This window comes from Rhinolophus hipposideros (genome assembly GCF_964194185.1).
Source record: "Rhinolophus hipposideros genome assembly, chromosome: X".
Lineage (NCBI taxonomy): Eukaryota > Metazoa > Chordata > Mammalia > Chiroptera > Rhinolophidae > Rhinolophus > Rhinolophus hipposideros.
In genome coordinates, this window is record NC_138046.1 from 74,145,472 (window position 1) to 74,165,963 (window position 20,492).

Genomic DNA, 20,492 nt, shown 5'->3' on the forward strand with positions numbered 1-20,492 from the left:
TTAAGGATCTTCTAATTTCTGGAGAAAACAGCTTCTTGGGTTTTTTTTTTATAAGCCATAGGATTTTTCTTGGCAAATAACATTCATAGGTGGATCTTAGAGGGAAGATTCAGGAAAGGTAAGTCTGGGGAGGTTAAGGGGTGAAGGTTTCACATTTGGCAAGCTCCAACAGACAGCCAGTTCTGATCATGGGTGTGGGAGTTTTGACTGTAGCAACTCCCACAGAAATTGAAAGTATGGTTGATGAAAGAATGAATCAAGGATGGCACTGGTCATATAGATCCTTTTTAAGATTTGTTTGTAAGTCAGAAGCTGTTCTTATATGTCATGAATTATGCTAACCCATATGGATTATTATATTGTATATTCAACACAAAGCAAAATAAAAAAAAAAAATAAAGTTTGAAAAATTGAAATTTCCAAGTCAGAGAAGAAGAAAAGTAATTTGAGCATGAATTCTCATTCTGTGTGCATGTTTTCTGATTTTATTTTTGTATCAAATAGCCCTTTCTGAATAAAACGGCACATCAGATTAACATTAACCATTTATATTTAAATATCAACAAATCTGTATTTTAATGTAGCTATTAGAAAAATAAATAACATTTCTAACAGCAAAGATAGAAATGTAGAAAAATAACTTTCTAAAGAAAACTTAGAATGTTAAAATTTATTAACTCTTTAAGATGGAGATGTGGAGGAAGCAGCATCGCACCTGCTTTACAGGGTCTTCATGGTAAGAGACTTGCCCTATCATGTACACATCTAGAGAATGTGCTCTCATCTGTATTTTAATTAAATTCATAGAATAAGGAATGCACACATTTTTATTAAACTAAAATATACAGAAACTATATTTCTCCAATAAAAATTGGAATGCATGCGTGACCCAAGAAGGGGTTATTGTATTGCCCCCAGGTGTAAGAGATATAAATCAGACATTTAAAAATTAGCCTTTCTTGGACATTTCAATGGTTTTGTAGGATAGGAGGAGAGAATAGTTGAGATTAGGGCTCTTGTTTTAAAGATAGGATATGTAGTCATCATTAATATTCTAGCATTTGTGCAGGAGACATGCAGAAGAGTACAGAATAACCATTTTCATAGCCAAATTCTTAATACTGACTTAATCTTATGGACTTGGACCCCTTGATATGATGGAAACTTCTCACTGGAAAAAGACTAGGGGTGAATGTGTCCCAAATGAACATCTCCAAAGCAGACATTAAAATGCAAAATATATACTATGTCCATGTTTAGATTGATGGTTAGGGAAACATTTTTTAGCGTAAAGTTAAGTACATTTTTAAATGAGTGCAAATCCAGAGAAGAATGCAGACTTTTGATGCTTTTTATTCTAACAGACTTCCATTGTATAATAGTAAGACACTCTCACCATTGTAATAGTGAAGTTTTTCAGGTGAACTTGTGGACAACACTTCATGTGCTTGAACTACCTTTCGTTAGTGTTTGTATTTCCAAAACCCTTTGAAAAGTTTTATTATCTAGTGCAGAAGCTTCTGCTAGCAATTAATGAATACTTGTAAATTGTTGTAAATAAAATACAGAGATTTGGGTAATATTTGTAAAATTTCAGACCTGTTCATAAATGAGTCATGAAATATATGGAATGCATTATCTTTTAAACTAGAATCAAATATTCAAGTATCTATGCAGGTATTTGAGTAATAACAGCATTATGGGGGCATAAATCCATTATTTCATCACAGTGTATAACGAGGAGATCTTTGCTAAGATATAAACTAATTGTAATTTCAGCTTAACAATAGCAAGGAATATGCATATATTTTATATGAATCAATTCAATCAACCTCTTAAAGTAGACATAATAGATGTGCTTGCTTCTCTACTATACCTGTGTCGCAAAAATTAATATATCTCCAAAAAGACTTTATTCTTTCATTTATAAAAGTAAATCCATTATATTATTCAAGTGATATTTAATGCCTACTGAGGTCTAAGAATGATCCTGAATTAAAGGAACTTACAGTAAATTGGATGGATGTTGTCCGCAGCTCTTTTATAAAATAATTGTAAAATTACCCTGTTTTGCTCTGCTCTGGGCTGTCATATATTTCACTCCAAATATGAATTAAGTTGAACTTTAGAGCAAAGGGAATGAGAATCTCTATCTATTGTTACTTTTTGCTGATTTGGGAAACCAAAAGAGAAAGTTAATGGTGTTACTGTGCAAAAGGTCCGGCTGCTCGCTAAGCCAAAATGCAAAAGGCAAGGTTGGTAGAAAGAAAAGCAGTTTTATTCCAAAATGCCAGCATTAAGGGAAGACATTGGACTCCCTCTCACAAAGACTGCCTTTCCCCTCTTAATATTGCCAAAAGGTTTTATAGACACACAAGGAGGGGCAGAAGGAAGAAGAAGGAGAAGTTAGCTAGGCACCTCCAAGAAAAAGCGCTTCCTAGAGGCTGGTCTGCCCCAGGGTCAGGAGTGAATCCCACACAGATGCTAACCCCCCCCCCAAGTTGCTGGCCCAGATGTGCACACTGGTCTGAAGTAAATAAAACCATTGGAACTGGTATGCATAGTAAATGTATAGTAAACAGTCATCAAGGTTTGGTGGGAGGGGAGGGAAACAAAGAAGGGGGGGAAAAAACTTTCAAAAAGTCCCAAGGCAATCCTCAGTCAAATCAAATTACATCAGAGGTTTACATTTCAAAAATGAAAGATACAGCATCACTGTTACAATGGCATTAATAACTTTAATTCTGACTTCTGTCTTCCTGTATTTAAGTTGATGCAAGTAGGAAGGTAACTATATTCATATCCGGCAATTGTCAAAGCCAAAATTACAAATAAAATGTCCATGATGGTGGTTATATCGTCCCCTTTTTATTAATGTGTTAATGTTTTTATTTGGTTCCTATGCCTAAAGGCTTTAGCAGAGGACTTATTTTTCTAAATGAAAAAAGGCTTCATTTCATCTTTTTTTTTTAACAAACTCTATTAACTTCATAGAGAAAACTTACATGCATATAAAATATATTATTTGATTTTTATTAACACTAGCCCCAACAGCAAAAAACAGTTACCTAAATTATTGTATGAAAAATTGATGAAACCAGAATTTATCAAACGTGTATTTGTGATCCAGAAATACACTGATCTTTTCAAGACATAAGCCTTGTATACAAAATATAAATTCATCCTTTTCATAAGATCATATATTATCTCATGTAGTAAGTAGGCAGTTATAAATATTAAAAGCACAGGCTCTAAAAAAAAAAAAAAAAAAAAAAAAAGCACAGGCTCTAGAGTAAGAATACTTACTCCACTACCTATTACTTTTGTTATACTGGGCAAATTGACATTTGCCTCAGATTCCTCAACTTCAAAATGGAAATAATCATATCACTTCATAGAGTCAGTGTCAGGATTAAAAGACAGTTGTATTGTGTATAGTATACATTAAGCTCTCTGTACATCTTGGTCTTAAACTTTGATGTCTGTATCTGATTTTCATAAGAGGAGAAATCAAAGTTCATTGAGTTCAGGGATCATACCTTACAAGGTTGTGTTTGTGTGTGACCCATGTTACTTAATCACTTTATTAATAGCCATTTATTCAGTGCTTGGTAATAGCAGAAGACTTTGCTTTTAACATTAAGTGAGTCTATCTTTGAAAAGATTAAAATAATATTCTGTTTAAATTGTGAACATTTGTGAGAGTATTAGAAACACAACTTTCTTTCAGATGAGAAAATTGAATTTATACTGAGTAGTACCAGATAATGAGTTTTCTTTCTCAGGTTCTTATGCAACAGGGCTACGATGCTGCCTGTGATATTTGGAGTCTGGGAGTCCTTTTATACACAATGTTGGCGGGGTAAGAAACTTATATACTCAAAATAACTCACATCATTTTTGAATTTCACCTGTATATTTTCATCTAAAAAGAGGACAGATGAAGATAACCTTAAGGAAATTGCTATCAACATTTCAGAATATTACATATTGTTTACTTAACAAAATTTAAAAACTAAAGTAAGGCATTTACTGAGGCAATATTCAGGTATATAATTAAGAGTTTTCAATTGGAACTGATACTTTAAAATAAAGCATATATTTTTATTTTGATATTTTACATTGAGTGCATTACTTATTGGAAAGTGTTTCTTTGAGCATAAAATAATTTCCTGTTTCAACAGGTACTTGCCCACTGAACTTGATACTGAGTTAATTTCCCCCCCTTCTTCCGCCTCTACCTCACTCCTCCCCTTCCCCCACTCCGGTTCAAGCTGTTGTTTCTCAGTTTAGTTGTGTAGGACACAGCTCTCTGGCCCATGCTGGTATTTTGCGCTCCCCCTGGCTGAGGCAGTCAGTCGCCAGTCGTCCAGCAGCTCACAATGGCTGCCGCTGGCCACCCAGCCACACTGGGTAGCCCGCAGCAGCTCACGGCAGCTTATGCCAACCTCCGGCTGGCCAACCTCCAGCTGCTAAGGGCATCCCAGCTCCAGGGAGAGCTGTTGTTCACAATCTTAGCTGTAGAGGGCGCAGCTCACTGGCCCATGTGGGAATCGAACCAGTGGCCTAGGCCGGCCCTGAGTTAATTTTTTTTTGTTTTTGTTTTTTTTTTTTGTTTTTTTGGTTTTTAAGGAGGGCGCAGTTCTTAGTGGCCCATGCAGGAATCGAACACAGCAACCTTGTTATTTGCACCACCCTCTAACCACTTGAACTATTCAGTTATCCCATGAGTTAATTTTTTTAAAGTAGTTGAATTCTGGCTCTCCTGGGGATAGAGATTTAGTAAGATTGAGCTTTATAACAAATCTAAATAGTAGCAGAATACTAAATTACAGAAACACACACAGCTGCCTTCTCTTAAAAGGCTAAAAAAATATTTTTTAAAAGTAATAATTGTATTGTTATTGTTGGTAATTACAAATAATACAAGTGCTGTTTTACTCTTTTTTGATGTATGATTAGATTTATTGCTTCATTATTCTCTTCTCATTTTGTGTTTTTATCTTTATTATTTTTTCCTTTTGCTTTCATTTGGTTTAATTAATTTTTTGAGATGTTTTACTCTTAATATTTTTATTTAGGAGCAAAAATTTAAGGCTGTAGAAAAAAGCTGGGTTTAGCAAAGTCTAATGCATAGAATAGAATTTGAAGAATTATAATGCAATTATAATGTACTTAGGCGTGCCTTTTTATAAAGAAGGCATTTAGTACAATTGAAGTATGCTTGACATAATAGAAACTTTGTAAGTTATGTAAATGGTAACTAAACTATGTATTGGCTTAGTGATGAATACATACATCAGTACTTTTAGATATATTACAAACTTTAGCAAAATATTTAGTTATAGCCCACAGCAAGTGTTAAATTAAGGACAGCTAAAATCTGCTTATGAACTGCACTCCACACTATTATTTTCAAACAATGGGATATCATTTCTAGAGTGCTGCTTTCAAATACTTTATGACTAAACAAAACATGATGGTGTGTATAAATGTGTGTTTAGTTTTATTTCAACTTAATTGTCACATGGGTGAATTAAGACATTAACATTTCTCATGCTTTTTAACCCTGTCTTTCTATTCCCAAATTTGAATACATTTTCAGTTCCATCTGTTAAAATGGTACAAAACTGGTCATTCTTTTTGTCATTCTTTTTTTGTTTGTTTGTTAAATTTATCAGGGTGACATTGGTTAGTGAAATTATATAGGTTTCAAGTATATATTTCTATAGTACACCATCTAATATATGGAATTGTGTGTTCACCACCCAGAGTCAGTTCTACTTCCATCACCATATATTTGACCCCCTTTTCCCACTTCCACCACTACTTTAACTTTATACAGTATTTTTATCTTCCTGTCCATGAATATTGCTCCACATAATTTTAATGGCTATAGAGGGTTTTTTGTTATACTGATTTCACTAACCCATTTTTCATAGACATTAATTAAAAGTATTGTTAACCTGTTTAAACTGGTAATATTTATAAAATGCTAGTGAATAAATTTGAACCAATATAATAAATACATTTTTATGAATATACAAAATTATCATTTTTCTCATGGTAGGTATATTTGGTTTGCTAACTTATGCCTGGGTAAATACAAAATTAGCATGTTTATTTTGTTCTGATTTTAAGACTAGTTTTACATGAAAAGCCACAGTTTTTATTTTATTTTACATTGATTAGCTGATCAAAAGTTTAAAAATTGATATAGGCAAAACTCCATTTTATTAAATAATTCATTAGGACTAAGTTCATTGTTTGAAGTATCAAATTTGATATGAAAAGTGAAGGGAAATAATTAGATGATTTTTTAATTTGCTATAGTAAATATTTACATGTAGTCTTGTACTCATCACTTTCAATTAGATTTAATGTGTATGTTAGACCCTCATCTCTGTTAAAATCTATTTTATTAATAGCTGCACTCCATTTACTAATGGCCCCAATGACACTCCTGAAGAGATACTGCTGCGCATAGGCAACGGAAAGTTCTCTCTGAGTGGTGGAAACTGGGACAATATTTCGGATGGAGCAAAGGTATAATTAGATATATGTTTTGTTTTGTTGCATTCATGTTAAATTGCTGAAATGTTTAAGTTATAGTCTAGTCTGTATTTGCAAAGTACTTGATAGTGTTATATGTCAGTATTTGTTTTTTAACTCAACGTGTATGTGTGGATTGAATAAGACAACGGCTGACTTTTTTCTGCTATGCTTCTGGGCTATTCGTCTCTTATCAGTTTATACCATGTTTTCCTGAAAGTAAGACCTAGCCGGACAATCAGCTCTAATGCGTCTTTTGGAGCAAAAATTAATACAAGACCTGGTATTATATTCTATTATTATGTTTATTATATTATATTATATGACACGGTCTTATATTATAGTAAAATAAGACTGGGTCTTATATTAATTTTTGCTCCAAAAAACACATTAGAGCTGATTGTCTGGCTAGGTCTTACTTTCGGGGAAACACGGTATTTGTTAGGGAATATAAACTAATGTTAGTATTAACCAAAACTAAAAATATAAATATTCTAAGGAAAAATGAATATTTAAGCCAACTAAAGTTTCTTTCATCACGTAGTGTCTTTTTACACATCGTTTCTTCTTTAGCACATATATTGACTAGTGATTATGTAGGCAATTTTTATGTTAACTTATTCTTAGAGAATATACAAACTTTTTATCTAGATATTTATTATTGATGTCATGCCCAATATAATGCTAGCCACATATGTAATTTTAAAATTTCTAGTAGCCACATTAAAAAACAAAACAAAAAGAAACAGGTGAAAATTAATAATATAATTATTTAACCTTGTATATTTAAATTACTTCACCATCTATTCAATATAAAAAAATTAGTGATATATTTTACATCCGTTTCTCCTTCTAGTCTTCAAAATTTGTGTGTATTTTATACTTAACAGCCTATTTGAATTTGGACTACCCACATTTCATAAGTGTTTAATAGCAGTATGTGGCTAGTGACTGCTGTATTATTGCTGAGTGACTGGTCTTACGTAATTTAGAGAAAAAACCATTGACCAAACCTTGACTACTAATTTTTACATTTATAATTTAAAATTTTTCAGTTTTAAAACATAAACCTAGGAGTGGCTGGTAGCTCAGTTGGTTAGAGCATGGTGCTGATAACACCAGGGTTGCCAGTTCGATCCCCACACGGGCCACTGAGCTGTGCCCTCCTTAAAGAAAAAAAGCATAAGCCCATGGGTTGTCACCATGTGTCTTATAGAGACCTGAAGTTTTTAAGCCACATTTTGAAGTAGAAAACATTTTAAGACAAAAGGAATTGTTTATGTTTAATATCTGCTAATGATAAAATCTACTTGTGTCAAGAACACTAGCTATTCTAGAGGGTATATTATGGAGTAAATCTCATGTCTTGATCATTGTAGAATAAATACATCAGGGATGTTATTGTTATTACCTTTTAAATATCAGACAACCAGAGAACAGATTGTGTTTGGATCTTAGCCGTAACACAAGTGTGCTGTGGGACACCTTTAGGAACACCTTCTACTACATTGGAAGCCAGATCTGAGTGTTAATTTTGATTTGCTAACTAGCTGCTTCAGTTTTCTCATCTGTAAAATGTAGGGACTAATTTCTCCCTTGTGTCCTTCTGATAGGGTACATAGATAGATAGAAATGAGCAGGAGAAGGAGAGATTTAGCTCCAGTTAGAAAGCCCCTTGCTGTAGCTCCTAGTTGGGTCAAGATGCCTGGCAGCTGCCCAGCAGGACTCCAGGCTTACACATACCTGTAAATCAGAGATGTGTTGTTAAAAATGGGGAGGAAGGAGGCGCACATCCTGTTTGTCATCAATACCTTCCTAGCCCAACAGGATTCCAGGTTTACACATGCCCCTAAATCAAAGAAATGCATTGCTAAACGCCAGAGGACTAAGCACCTCAGAGGGAGAAAGAGATAAGAGAAGGGAGAGGGGGAGGCAATTCTACCCATAGACATAAAAGCCTTCATACAATGTGAGGTGTGGCTTCTTCCTCCCTGGGGTCAGCCCCTCAATGTCTCAGAGTGTACTTTCTTTTACTAACAAACTTCTGTTCATGCTGTATAAATTTCTATTTCTTGATTGAATTCTTTCCTTCAAGAAGACAAGAACTGAGGTGTTCAACATCATTTTCCTGGTAACACTTCCAAGTCCAAAATTCCATTTCTATGCATTTTGGTTTATTTATAATTTGTCAGAGTTCCCCTTGTAAAGTGATTGAAACTACTAGTATTATTAATTAAACATGTATTTTCTCATCAGCCAGTTTGTGCATCAGAAATTATATTTTCCCGAGGAACAATTGCAATGTTTAAAGCTATATATATGATCCCCTTCCATTCTTTAAAAAAACAAAAACAAAAACCTGGCAACAGTGATGCTGAAATAGCAATTTGTATTCCAATTGTGCTTAGATTTTTAGTTTTCAGTGTTGCATGCGTTTTATGTTTAGGTCTGCCTAGTGCTTAAGGAATAATACTTGTACATATTAAAGTTAAGTTTTATTCTCACCTTCTCTTTTCGTCTGATATTCTAGAGAAATTAACATAGGAAAAGATACTAGATGGGGCGGCCAGATGGTTGGAGCCCATGCTCCTAACGCCTAGGTCGCCAGTTCGATTGCCCCATGGGCCAGTGAGCTGGGCTCGACCTGGAGCAGGGCTGCCGTGAGCGGCCGAACAATGGCCAGCAACCGACTGCCTCAACCGGGTAGAGTGCAGTGCTCATTACCAACATGGGCCAGGTAGCTGCGTCCTCCACAACTAGACTGAGAACAACAGCTTGAATCAGAGTTAAAAGGTGGTGGGGAAGGTACTAGGGGATATTGTTGAAATATGACACAAGGCCTTTCATTTATTCCCTTTTTATGGATTAAGTGACTTTAGTTCTGTTCTTGAAACTTTTCTGATAGTGATGGCAAATTACTGAACAAGAGGACTGTATGAATCTTTTAAAACATTATCTCATATACATTTTAACACTGATTTTTTTTTTTTTGCCTATTTTAAATTAGTACTGGAGGTAAACTATTGTTCAGTTGCCCATAACCCCTTAAACTAGTTTTCTTTAAAAAAAATATTGGGGAAGGGGAACAAGACTTTATTGGGGAACAGTGTGTACTTCCAGCATTTTCTCCAAGTCAAGTTGTTGTCCTTTCAATCATAGTTGTGGAGGGCGCAGTTTGGCTCCAGGTCTAGTTGCTGTTGTTAGTTGCAGGGGGTGCAGCCCACAATCCCTTGGGGGAGTTGACCAGTCGAACCAGCAACCCTGTGATTAAGAGCCCCCGCTCCAACCAATTGAGCCATCCAGGAGCTCAGCTGCAGCTCAGCTCAAGATGCGTATTCAAACTTAGTTGCAAGGGGCGGAGCCCACCATCCCTTGTGGGATTCAAGGAGTCCAACAGGCAACCTTGTGGTTGAGAGCCCACTGGCCTACGTGGGAATTGAACCAGCAGTCTTCGGCATTAGGAGCCCAGAGCTCCAACCGCCGCCTGAGCCAACGGACTGGCCCCTATTTCTTTTTTTCTTTTTTGTTAATAATTTATTAGTTAAAGCTGCACAAGACAAGGTAATACTTAGACGTTCATCATTTATATCCCTCACACTGTGAACCCCCGTCCCCCCATCCACTATCCGAACTGTGGTATTTGCTGCCACCTCATGACAATTCTTTTTTTAGGTCGGTGCAAAAGTAATTGTGGTTTAAAAGGTTAAAAATAATTGTGACAACCACAATTACTTTTGCACCAACCTAATACTTATAGTTCCTTACAAGCTGTTTTTCCCATTTGAATGTTTTTTCTTGTTATTTGTTAGTACCACCACTAGAAGGATATAGAAGATGCTTCTGTTTGCTTCCTATCCATTCAGAGTTCCTAGACTTTGTTTATTCAGTTAAATGGTGGAGGTGATAGAAGTCATGAGAGCTTTGTGAGTCTTAGCTATAATAATTTCAGCTTACTCCTCACCTCTAAACCCAGGCTTTGAGGACATTGGAGAGACAAGGAGAAGAATCTGTGAAACAAAGCAAAAGTAGAAGAGACAAGAGAGTAACAAAAATTTCATGGTGTCACTCCGTATTAAAAATAAACACAATAATACCTGATTAATTATTTAGAAGACCATTCTACCTATATTTTAGACTATTTTAAATAAAGTGTTAATTATTTCAAGTACATATACCCTTAGCCAACAAAGAATTGCTCAGTAGAAGTTCTATGGGACAATTATTTATGACTTCTTCCCTAACCTCCTTTAAAAAGAACAACTTCTGCTTTTCCTCTAACCTTGTACCCATTAGTACCCATTACTATGTTGTATGTGTATTATTTAGAACACTTACCACATTCTCCTTTGTCATATATTCATTTGTGTATATTTTTTGTCTTCCCACTCAGGGAGCTTTAAATGTCATATTTATTCTTGTATTTCTTTACACATCTAGCATAATGAATACTTGAATACTTTTTCCTAAACTATTTAATCTTTTTTAAGATTATTTTTAAATTTATTTTTCAGTTATAGTTGCCATACGATATTACATTAGTTTCAGGTATACTGCATAGTGATTAGACATTTATTTAATCTTTTCTTCAGGTATACCTTGCATTGTTAATTTACACAGCAAGCTTTTTTGGTCCATTATATAAAGATAAATACTGTCCTATTGTGAATGAGTACAAATTTGAAATAAATGATCAAGTTTTACACAAATATTTCTTCTCCATTTGACTTGAGGGTTGCTTTTAATAGGAGATTTTTTTTTGTTGTTGATGTATTTACAAGTCATAGATTTGTAGAGCTAAAAGGGATCTGGTCCATTATTTTGCAGATAGATACACCAAGATAAATAGAATTTATCTTGTCCAAAGTCACACACTAATCACTGGCAGAGCTGGAACTGATTTTCAGTCCAGGACTCTTTTTCAGCCTACCACATGCTAAGGAAGACTTTCTGGAGGAAGTAAGGCTTTATTAGCTTGGCTTGTGTGGATGGAATGGAGGAGAAAAAGGTCTATAACCCTTTAATAATAGAGAGCTCAAAGGAAAGGTGTTATTGTTCACTCACTTCTTTTCTATAGTATAGAAATTAAATATCTGAAGCTATATTACTCTACATAATCTGCATTACAGAGCAGTTTTACAGGTAAAACATTATATTGAATTCCTTCTAGGACTTCTAGTACTATAGCTTTCAAATATCTTCTGCCAAATTATAGTAGAGACAGACTACAATACCTAAAGAAAGCTGGGAAATACACAGGCAAATTCAATAATTAGCGTTTTACTCTTAGTTTTATACCTCTTATTTTTTAACCTATAATCAAGGCAGAAAGTGTTAAATATATATGGAACTCAGTCTTTTATGCTGTGGAAGTATGAATTGTAACAGTTGAACAAATGAAAATGGCTTACAGTATAATTAGTAATAACTGTGATAAAAAATTATCTCAGTCATATGATTAAAATTGAAGTAGAAACAATGAATTAGTCGTTTCCAAACTTTAATTGAATTTTTCACCTGAGTACTGTGAGAATAAGAAAATTGCTATTCTCCTGTGTTCTTGTATGTTCAAAGAATTTGGAATTTTGCTGGCTTTTACTTAAAATGGATATAAAACAATAAGAAATTCTTGAGATCTATGTTAGATTACATTAATTACCCTTTACTAGTAACAGTTCTCTTCCAATTAGGTTATTTAACTAAATACCCAACTGATTGTATATAAGTGATCATTCTTGTCATAGCTCAGTATCTTTTTTTAAAAACTTGCCAGCACTACTAATATATCCACTTTGAGAAAATGGAAAATTATTCATATGAAAGTGACAATTTTTGTGAACTGTGGGTAAGCTCATTTTCCTCTTAGCTATCAAGAAAATTCAATGAAGATTACTTAAGATAATGACACTTCGGCTCTTTCATTTGACATCCATCCTCTACTTGTCATTCTGTCAAGGATATCTTGTATTTTATTTCTGAAAGAGGTTAAAAAGAAAATATAAGATAATTTAAGTCCTATTAAAATTCAATTCCTTTAAAAAAAAAGTAGCAAAATGTTGATACTACCACCATAGAGGCATTTGATAGCATAAACCAATCAGCATTCTGTTCATATCTTTCCTCAGAAACAATAATTATAATGTAGGTATTTAAGATATGGTTATATTTACTGCAATTTTATTTTTATTTCAAGAGAATCCACTTTGCTTTTGGGAATCAGTCTATAATTTGACCATTTTATGTGTTTAAACACCTGTGGAACATTTATAAAAGTATCTTAGTCTTATATAACTTAGCTGAATTTTACCCCAGTAGTAATTATATCCTTTTTGCTTAAACTAGTAGGTTGACCATACATCACACTTTGCCTGGGACTGTCCTGGTTTATGCCTTTCACTCTCAAGTGCCCTGGTTGGTTTGGATAACAAATTATATGACCTCCCTAGCTTTAACTGTCCTTAATTTCAGTTAATTTTTTCAATGAATATTTGATAAAACTTCAATGTTTTTGTACTTCATTATGAAGAACTGAATTTTTTTTTTTTTTTGGAACAGGAATTTTGATATTTTCCACAAATGCTTACTTAATGCTATAAACATTGAGCACTTACTATGTATAAATGATAGTTACGACTTTAAAAAAGAAAGCAGTGATAACTATACAAAGTTCAAGCATCAATATTGAGTTTACTGGGGAAGAATGAGACGTAGTATAGTTTCGTACTTAAGAGCCAGACTCTGACTGCCTGGATGTATATTCTTACTTACTACCTATGGGACCTTGGGAATGATGCTTAACCTATTTATGCCTCAGTTTCCACATCTGTAAAGTGAACCTGGTAATAGTAGCTACCTCAGGTTTGTTATGTAGATTAAACAGATTAATATATGTGGCATATATAAGTGTTCAGTAAGTGTTAGCTGATATTAAGAATATTTAGGGGCGGCCAGATGGCTCAGTCGGATAGAGCACGAGCTCTGAACAACAGGGTTGCTGGTTCAATTCCCACATAGGCCAGTGAGCCGCGCCCTCCGCAACTAGACTGAAAGCATCGAGCTGCCACTGAGCTGCTGAAGGGGCGGCTGGATGGCTCAGTTGGTTAGAACGTGAGCTCTCAATAACAAGGTTGCCGGTTCAATTCCCGCATGGGATGGTGGTCTGCACCTCCTGCAACTAAAGATTGAAAACGGTGACTGGACTTGGAGCTGAGCTGTGCCCTCTACAACTAGATTGAAGGACAACGACTTAAAGCTGACGGGCCCTGGAGAAACACACTGTTCCCTAATATTCCCCAATAAAATTTATGAAGAAAAAAAAAAGAATGTTTAAAGCACTCTGACAATCATTGTTGATCTTTGAACTTTCCATTAGCAATAGGGACCTTCATGATTGAAATTTAAGGTATAGCAGTGTATTTCAATATTTGTAGAGACTCATCTTCTAAAATTATTTTTCATTCTCTCACCATCACTACCTGTACCTTTCAATTATCCCGCAGAATCTTCAGGAAACTTCAGAAGATCAGATAGATAAGGCTTAATTATGAGCAGAGTAGCATTGTTTTCCTATTTAATTTTCATATATAGAAACATACTTTGGTGAGTGGGAATAAAGGGACCTATTCTTTTGGGGTAAACCATTGATTTTTTAAAACAGCTTTACTGAGGTATAACTAGCTGATAATACAACAAAATGGATGTATTTAAAGTCTGTAATGTTATGACATGTTTACAAACCAAGAAACCATCACCAAAGTCACATGTGTCAATTGTGGGTCAATTTTGATTGATTTTTTTCTTTTCATTATGCATTTTATTTTCCTTCTCTTTTATATACCTCATAATTTTTGATAAGAAACCAGACAAGTGGATTTTACCCAGTGGCCGCTGTACACTTTTGTATTTCTATAAATATTCTTGAGCTTTATTCTGGACCACAGTTAAGTTAGGGGAAATGATTTGATACTTTTGGGGCTTCTGCAGGACCAGAGCAGTGTTTAGTCTAGGGCTACTCACTACTCAGGCAGTTTGCTTACAAGTACTCTACAAAATACTCCATGAATTATGAGATTTTCCAGTCTGGCTGATGGGGACAGGCAATAAATATTCTCTCTGCCCTGCAAGAGCTCTGATTTCTCTCTGATCCTTTCAGGTAGTTCTTCCCATTGCCGTTGGTAGTTTTTATTTTATTTTTATTTTCTTTCTCGGTCACACATATGGGTTTATCAGTAATCTGCTGAATACTTCAGGGAAACCATCTACTGGTTTCTGTAGTTCTTTCTGTGCAACTCTCACCTCTCTGGTAGTCTACCCTGCTAATACTAATTTCCTTGGTCTCCCCTAACTCTGTCTCCTCAACTCTAGGAAATGCCATGCTCTGCCTGGATTTCTCTTACCTGCACAGCAGCCTGAAAACTCTTCAAGGTGTTCAGCTAGGGCAATCATAAGGCTTACTTGATTTGTTTCCCATCTCTTAGGGATTACTCTCTTTCATTGCCTCATATCTGACCTCTGGAAAGCTGTTGTTTCCTGTATTTTACGTGTTTTTAGTGGGGCGTGAAAGGGGTCAGTTCAAGCAGGTGGGTGTATCCACTCTCTGACATTCTATCTTGGCCAGAGGCAGAAGTCCTTGTATTGTTGCACATTTATCATTTTTATGATTATCATTTAGGTCTGTTTTATTATGTAATCACTTATTATGTTATTTTCCATTTGTTTCTTCACATCCGTTCTTTTTCCAATATTTTGTTATTGGTTCTACTCTCTTACATAGCTTCAACCAATTACATTTTTTTTCAAATTCTGATGTTACTACTTCTATTGATGAAAAGTTCACAAAATGGTGATTTTGTTTCTATTTTAGAAGACGTTTTGTTAAGGAAAGTTTACTTCTCTTTTCTCTAAAAGATAGTTGGTAGAGAGTTTACTTAAAATTATTACATAATTTCATATATTTAAAATTGTGTTTTACTATAAGGTTATATTATATTTATAACTTTTTATTATAACAAAGGTAAAAATAAGCATATTCATACTTAACTGATGAAAAACTTAACGATACTCTGACCACTCCTATGCTAGCAGTCAGCTTCTAACCTTGGATTTATGGTTTGCTTTCTTTAGTATTTTATGCAGTAAACTCCTAGTTACTAGGTGTATTAATGACATGGGATCCTTCCTTCTATGTGACATATACCCTTATACTTTGGGGCCAACTTACCAGCAAAGAGCAAGTTACTTTCTTCTTTCCACCACTTAACATATTCCAGGATAACTCCTGCAACGTTACATTTTCTCTTTCCTCACTAACCACATTCTAGTTCCACACATAGATTTTATATCCCCTGATTTTAAAAAGATAAAGATTTGCTATATATCTATTTCAAGATTTTCTTTGGACTGTTAACTATTCAGAATATAGGTTTGTTTCTCCTAAGGGTAGGTCGAATAAAACAGGTTGCAAATATAATAATGCTTTCATATTTTGAGAAAATTTAAAATAATATATTTTACTAAAATTTTTACTGATATATAGTTTCATATATATTTTTTGTTTAATTTAGGATTTGCTTTCCCATATGCTACATATGGACCCACATCAGCGGTACACTACAGCACAAGTATTAAAACACTCGTGGATAATTCACAGAGACCAGTTGCCCAGTGATCAGCCAAATAGAAATGATACAGCGTATGTTGTTAAGGTGAAACACTTTTATGTATCTTCTAAATGCTTGATACCTAATAAAGCCATTGCATACTATTCACCGATGATACTTATGTAATTATCTTAAAGTATCTTTATTTTTTAAAGATGTATTTATAGATTTGTTCTGGTTTGTTTGTTTTTAATTAACAACCATGGACTCTTCTTAACCTTATTTACCTACAGTCTTTCTGATGATATTAAATAAGTTTCTTGGTTGTATTTGACTTGCTCTTAGGAGACACTAGATCTAGGAGTGGACTAATGACAAGTTTCATGTGGAAACAAAGATTGCTGTTGGTTTCTAAATTAATAACCATTGGTGCATGCTCCCATATTTATAAACACTGAACCTAGATTTTATATTTTAGTGATTCATGTATTCATTTGTTGATGGACACTGAAATTGTTTCTATATTTTGACGATAGTGAATAAGGCTCTAATGAACATGAGAGCGTAGATGTCTTTTTCAAGATAAAGAAATTGTGATGCACACACGCATGTCCACACAATGGAATATTATTCACACACAAAATGACAGCTATCTAAGGAGAAGATATGTTGATTAGCCTGACTGCAATGATCATTTTACTGTATCAAAATATGTTTGTAAAAAAAATATGTTTGTTTACCTTAAATATATAATTTCCTATTAAAAACTAAAACTTTTAAATATTTAAAACTAAATTAAGTGAATGATGAAAGACTGACAAAATGATGTATTTTAGTGTTTTCCAGTTAAGTTTATTGGGGTGACATTCATTAGTAAAATTATATGGGTTTCAAGTGTACAGTTCTATAATACATGACCTATATATTGCATTGTGTGTTTGCCATCCAGAATCAGTTCTCCTTCCATCACCATATATTTGACACCCTTTCCGGTCTTCTAGTCCCCCTCCCCCTTTAGCTTCTGGTAACCACTAAACTGTTGTCTGTGTCTATGAGTTTTTATTTTTTTGTCTTGTTCCTTTGTTGCTTTCAGTTTTATATACCACATATGAATGAAGTCACATGGTTCTTGACTTTTTCTGTCTGACTTAATTCGCTTAGCATAATGATATCAAGATCCATCTATGTTGCTGCAAATGGCAGTATTTCATCTTTTTTGTGGCTGAGTAATATTCCATTGTTTATACATGTACCGCATCTTCTTTATCCACTCATTTGAAGGACACTTGGATTGTTTCCATGTCTTGTCCACCATGAATAATGCTGCAGTGAATATCAGGCTACATACATCTTTACGGATACATGTTTTCAGATTTCTTGGGTAGATACCCAGGACAGGAATTGCTGGGTCATATGGTAATTCTATTCATATGATAATTTTTTGAGGAACGTCCATACTGTTTTCCACAGTGGCTATACCAATTTACATTCCCACGAGCAGTGTATGAGGGTTCCTTTTTCTCCACAGCCTCTCCAACACTTGTTACTATTTCTCTTGTTGATGATAGCCATTCTGACTAGGGCAAGGTGATATCTCATTGTGGCTTTTATTTGCATTTCCCTAACAGCTAGTGAAGTTGAGCATTTTTTTATGTATCTGTTGGCCATTCATATGTCTTGTTGGAAGAAGTGTTTGTTCAGGCCCTCTGCCCATTTTTTAATTGGATTGTTTGTTTTTTTGTTGTGGAGTTGTATGAGTTCTTTATATATTTTGGATATTAGCCCCTTATCGGAGGCATTTGTTTGTAAATATCTTCTTACATTTGGTTGGTTGTCTCTTTGTTTTGATAATGGTTTCTTTTGCTGTGCAGAAACTTTTTAGTTTGATATAGTCCTATTCATTTATTTTAGCTTTCACTTCCCTTGCCTTTAAGGTCAAACTCATAAAATCCTCTTTGAACCCAAGGTCCACAATTTTAGTATCTATGCTTTCTTCTATACAGGTTATCGTTTCAGATCTATGTTAGGTTTTGGATCCATTTTGAGTTAATTTTGGTATATTGTGACAGATAGCAGTCAAGTTTCATTCTTGTGCACATGGCTTTCCAATTTTCCCACCACCATTTATTGAAGAGGCTTTCTTTTTTCCATTGTGTATTTTTGGCTCCTTTGTCGAAAATTGTCTGCCCATATTTATGTGGGTTTTTTTCTGGGTTTTCAATTCTATTCCATTGGTCTGTGTGTCTGTTTTTCTGCCAATACCGTGCTGTTTTGATTATTTTTGCTCTGTATTACAAGCTGAAGTCAGGGAATGTGATACGTCCAGCCTTATTATTTTTTCTTAAGAGTGCTTTGGCTATTTGGGGTCTTGTGATTTCATACAATTCTGATGATTTTTTGTTCTATTTCTTTAATAAAAAGCCATTGGGATTTTGATGAGGATTGCATTAAATGTGTGTATTGCTTTGGGTAATATGGCCATTTTAACTATGTTGACTCTTCCAATCTATGAACACGGAATGTCTTTCCATTTCTTTGTGTCTTCTTCAATATTAAAAATGTCTTATAGCTTTCAGTAGATAGTTCCTTCACGTCTTTGTTAAGTTTATGCCTAGGTATTTTATTCTTTTTTTTTGTTTTTTGCAATTGTAAAAGCAATTGGTTTTTTTTTTTCATTTCTTTTTCTGAAAGAAAAAGAAGTTAGTATACAGGAATTGTTACTGTATTGAATTGTACTGAATTGCTATTATACAGGAATGCAATGAATTTTTGTACATTGATTTTGTAGCCAGCAACTTTACTGTATTCGTTTATTGTTTCTATTAGGTTTTTGGTGGAGTCCTTAGGATTTTTTTATATAAAGAATCATGTCACATGCAAAAAGTGACTATTTAACTTCTTCATTCCCAATTTGGATGCCATTTATTTCTTTCTCTTGCCTGATTGCTCTGGCTAGGGCTTCAAATACGATGTTGAATAACAGTGGTGACGGTGCGTCCTGTCTTGTTCCTGAATTATTGTTTTAGTCATAGATGGATGTTGTATCTTGTCCAATGTTTTTTCTGTATCTATTGATATAATCATGATTTTTATGTTTTATTTTGTTTGTATGGTGTGTCACATGATTGATATGCTTATATTGAACGATTTTTGGGCCCCTGGAATAAACCCCATTTGATCGTGATGTCTAATCTTTTTTTAATGCATTGTTCTCGATTTGCTGGTATTTTGTATAGGATTTTTGTGTCTGTATTCATCAGAGATACTAGTCTGTAGTTTCCCTTTTTTGTGTTATCCTTGCCAGGTTTTGGTATCAGGGTATTTTTCTCACAAATGAGTTAGGAAGTAGTGCCTCTTCTTCAATTTTTTGGAAGAGTTTGGGGTCAGGTATTAAATCCACTTTGAATGTTTGGTAGAAGTCACTGGTGAAGCCATCTGGTCCTGGATTTTTGCTTTTAGGGAGGTGTTGAATGATTTTTTAATTTCCTTACTGTTGTTTTGTCATATTTTAGTGTTCTAAAAATTTGTAAGAGGCATAGTTATTGAAATAAAAAAAATATAAGTAATCAGGAACTAATTCATCAAGTGAGCATAAGTGCACAGATCAAGTATACTTAATTATTTTCATGGGGGGAAAGTTCTATTCTAGTTAAATTTCTCATAATATAACGTGAGAGTTGTTTTGTTTTGTTTTTAATTCTAGTGATTATTATTCAGTTTGTAATATTTCTCATTATTTTAGGGAGCAATGGTTGCCACATATTCGGTTCTGACTCACGAGACCTTTCAACCAGTCCTAGAGCCTGTTGCTGCTTCAAGCTTAGCTCAGCGAAGGAGCATGAAAAAGGGAACATCAACTGGCCTATAAGATTTCATGTTCCTCAGCCAACCTGGATGAAGAGAAAATTAAATGTGTCGTTTTTTGCCTAATCTTACATGAAAGACATTGTTTCCTGCTACTGTTACTTGAATATTCTGTTTAAGCCTCCTTATTTAGGGGGAATAAGATTAAAAAAATAAACATACAGTTCTACAGTATTCATAATATTGTTTTGCAGTAGCGTCCAAGTATTTATTTAAGTATGTAATTGGTGTCCACAAGTTCCTAACAACTTCTGTGCACACTAACTTCTAAAGTTCCTTTCAAGTAAAGTTGCGTTAATAGTTTTACTGGTTTCATACAATAATGGTTTGGGGAATCATTATCAACAATCAAGATGCGAATGTACTAGTCTAATGCCAAGAAATTTCAGTGTTTTTTCACATCAGATCCTGAAGAGTAGGCTTTTTAAAAAAAAGAAAAAGGAATAAAAAATATTGTAGGAGCTTATTATTGTGTACAAC

At 34.2% G+C, this 20,492-nt stretch overlaps 1 protein-coding gene across 5 annotated transcripts in view; it reads left to right on the forward strand.

Annotated features, from left to right (window-relative positions):
- Positions 1 to 20,186, forward strand: part of RPS6KA6 (ribosomal protein S6 kinase A6) — a 122,072-nt gene extending 101,886 nt beyond the window's left edge. For 4 of the 5 annotated variants that reach the window (XM_081041874.1, XM_081041873.1, XM_081041875.1 and 1 more), the window contains 4 exons: positions 3,786 to 3,862; positions 6,429 to 6,546; positions 16,113 to 16,253; positions 19,891 to 20,186. In XM_081041874.1, coding sequence (XP_080898000.1) covers positions 3,786 to 3,862; positions 6,429 to 6,546; positions 16,113 to 16,253; positions 19,891 to 20,016 — 462 coding nt within the window. In that variant the 3' untranslated portion in view covers positions 20,017 to 20,186. Of the gene's footprint in view, positions 1 to 686; positions 737 to 3,785; positions 3,863 to 6,428; positions 6,547 to 16,112; positions 16,254 to 19,890 lie in introns of all 5 variants that reach the window. The other variant, XR_013992906.1, reaches the window with a different exon arrangement.
- The last annotated feature ends 306 nt before the right edge of the window (positions 20,187 to 20,492 follow it).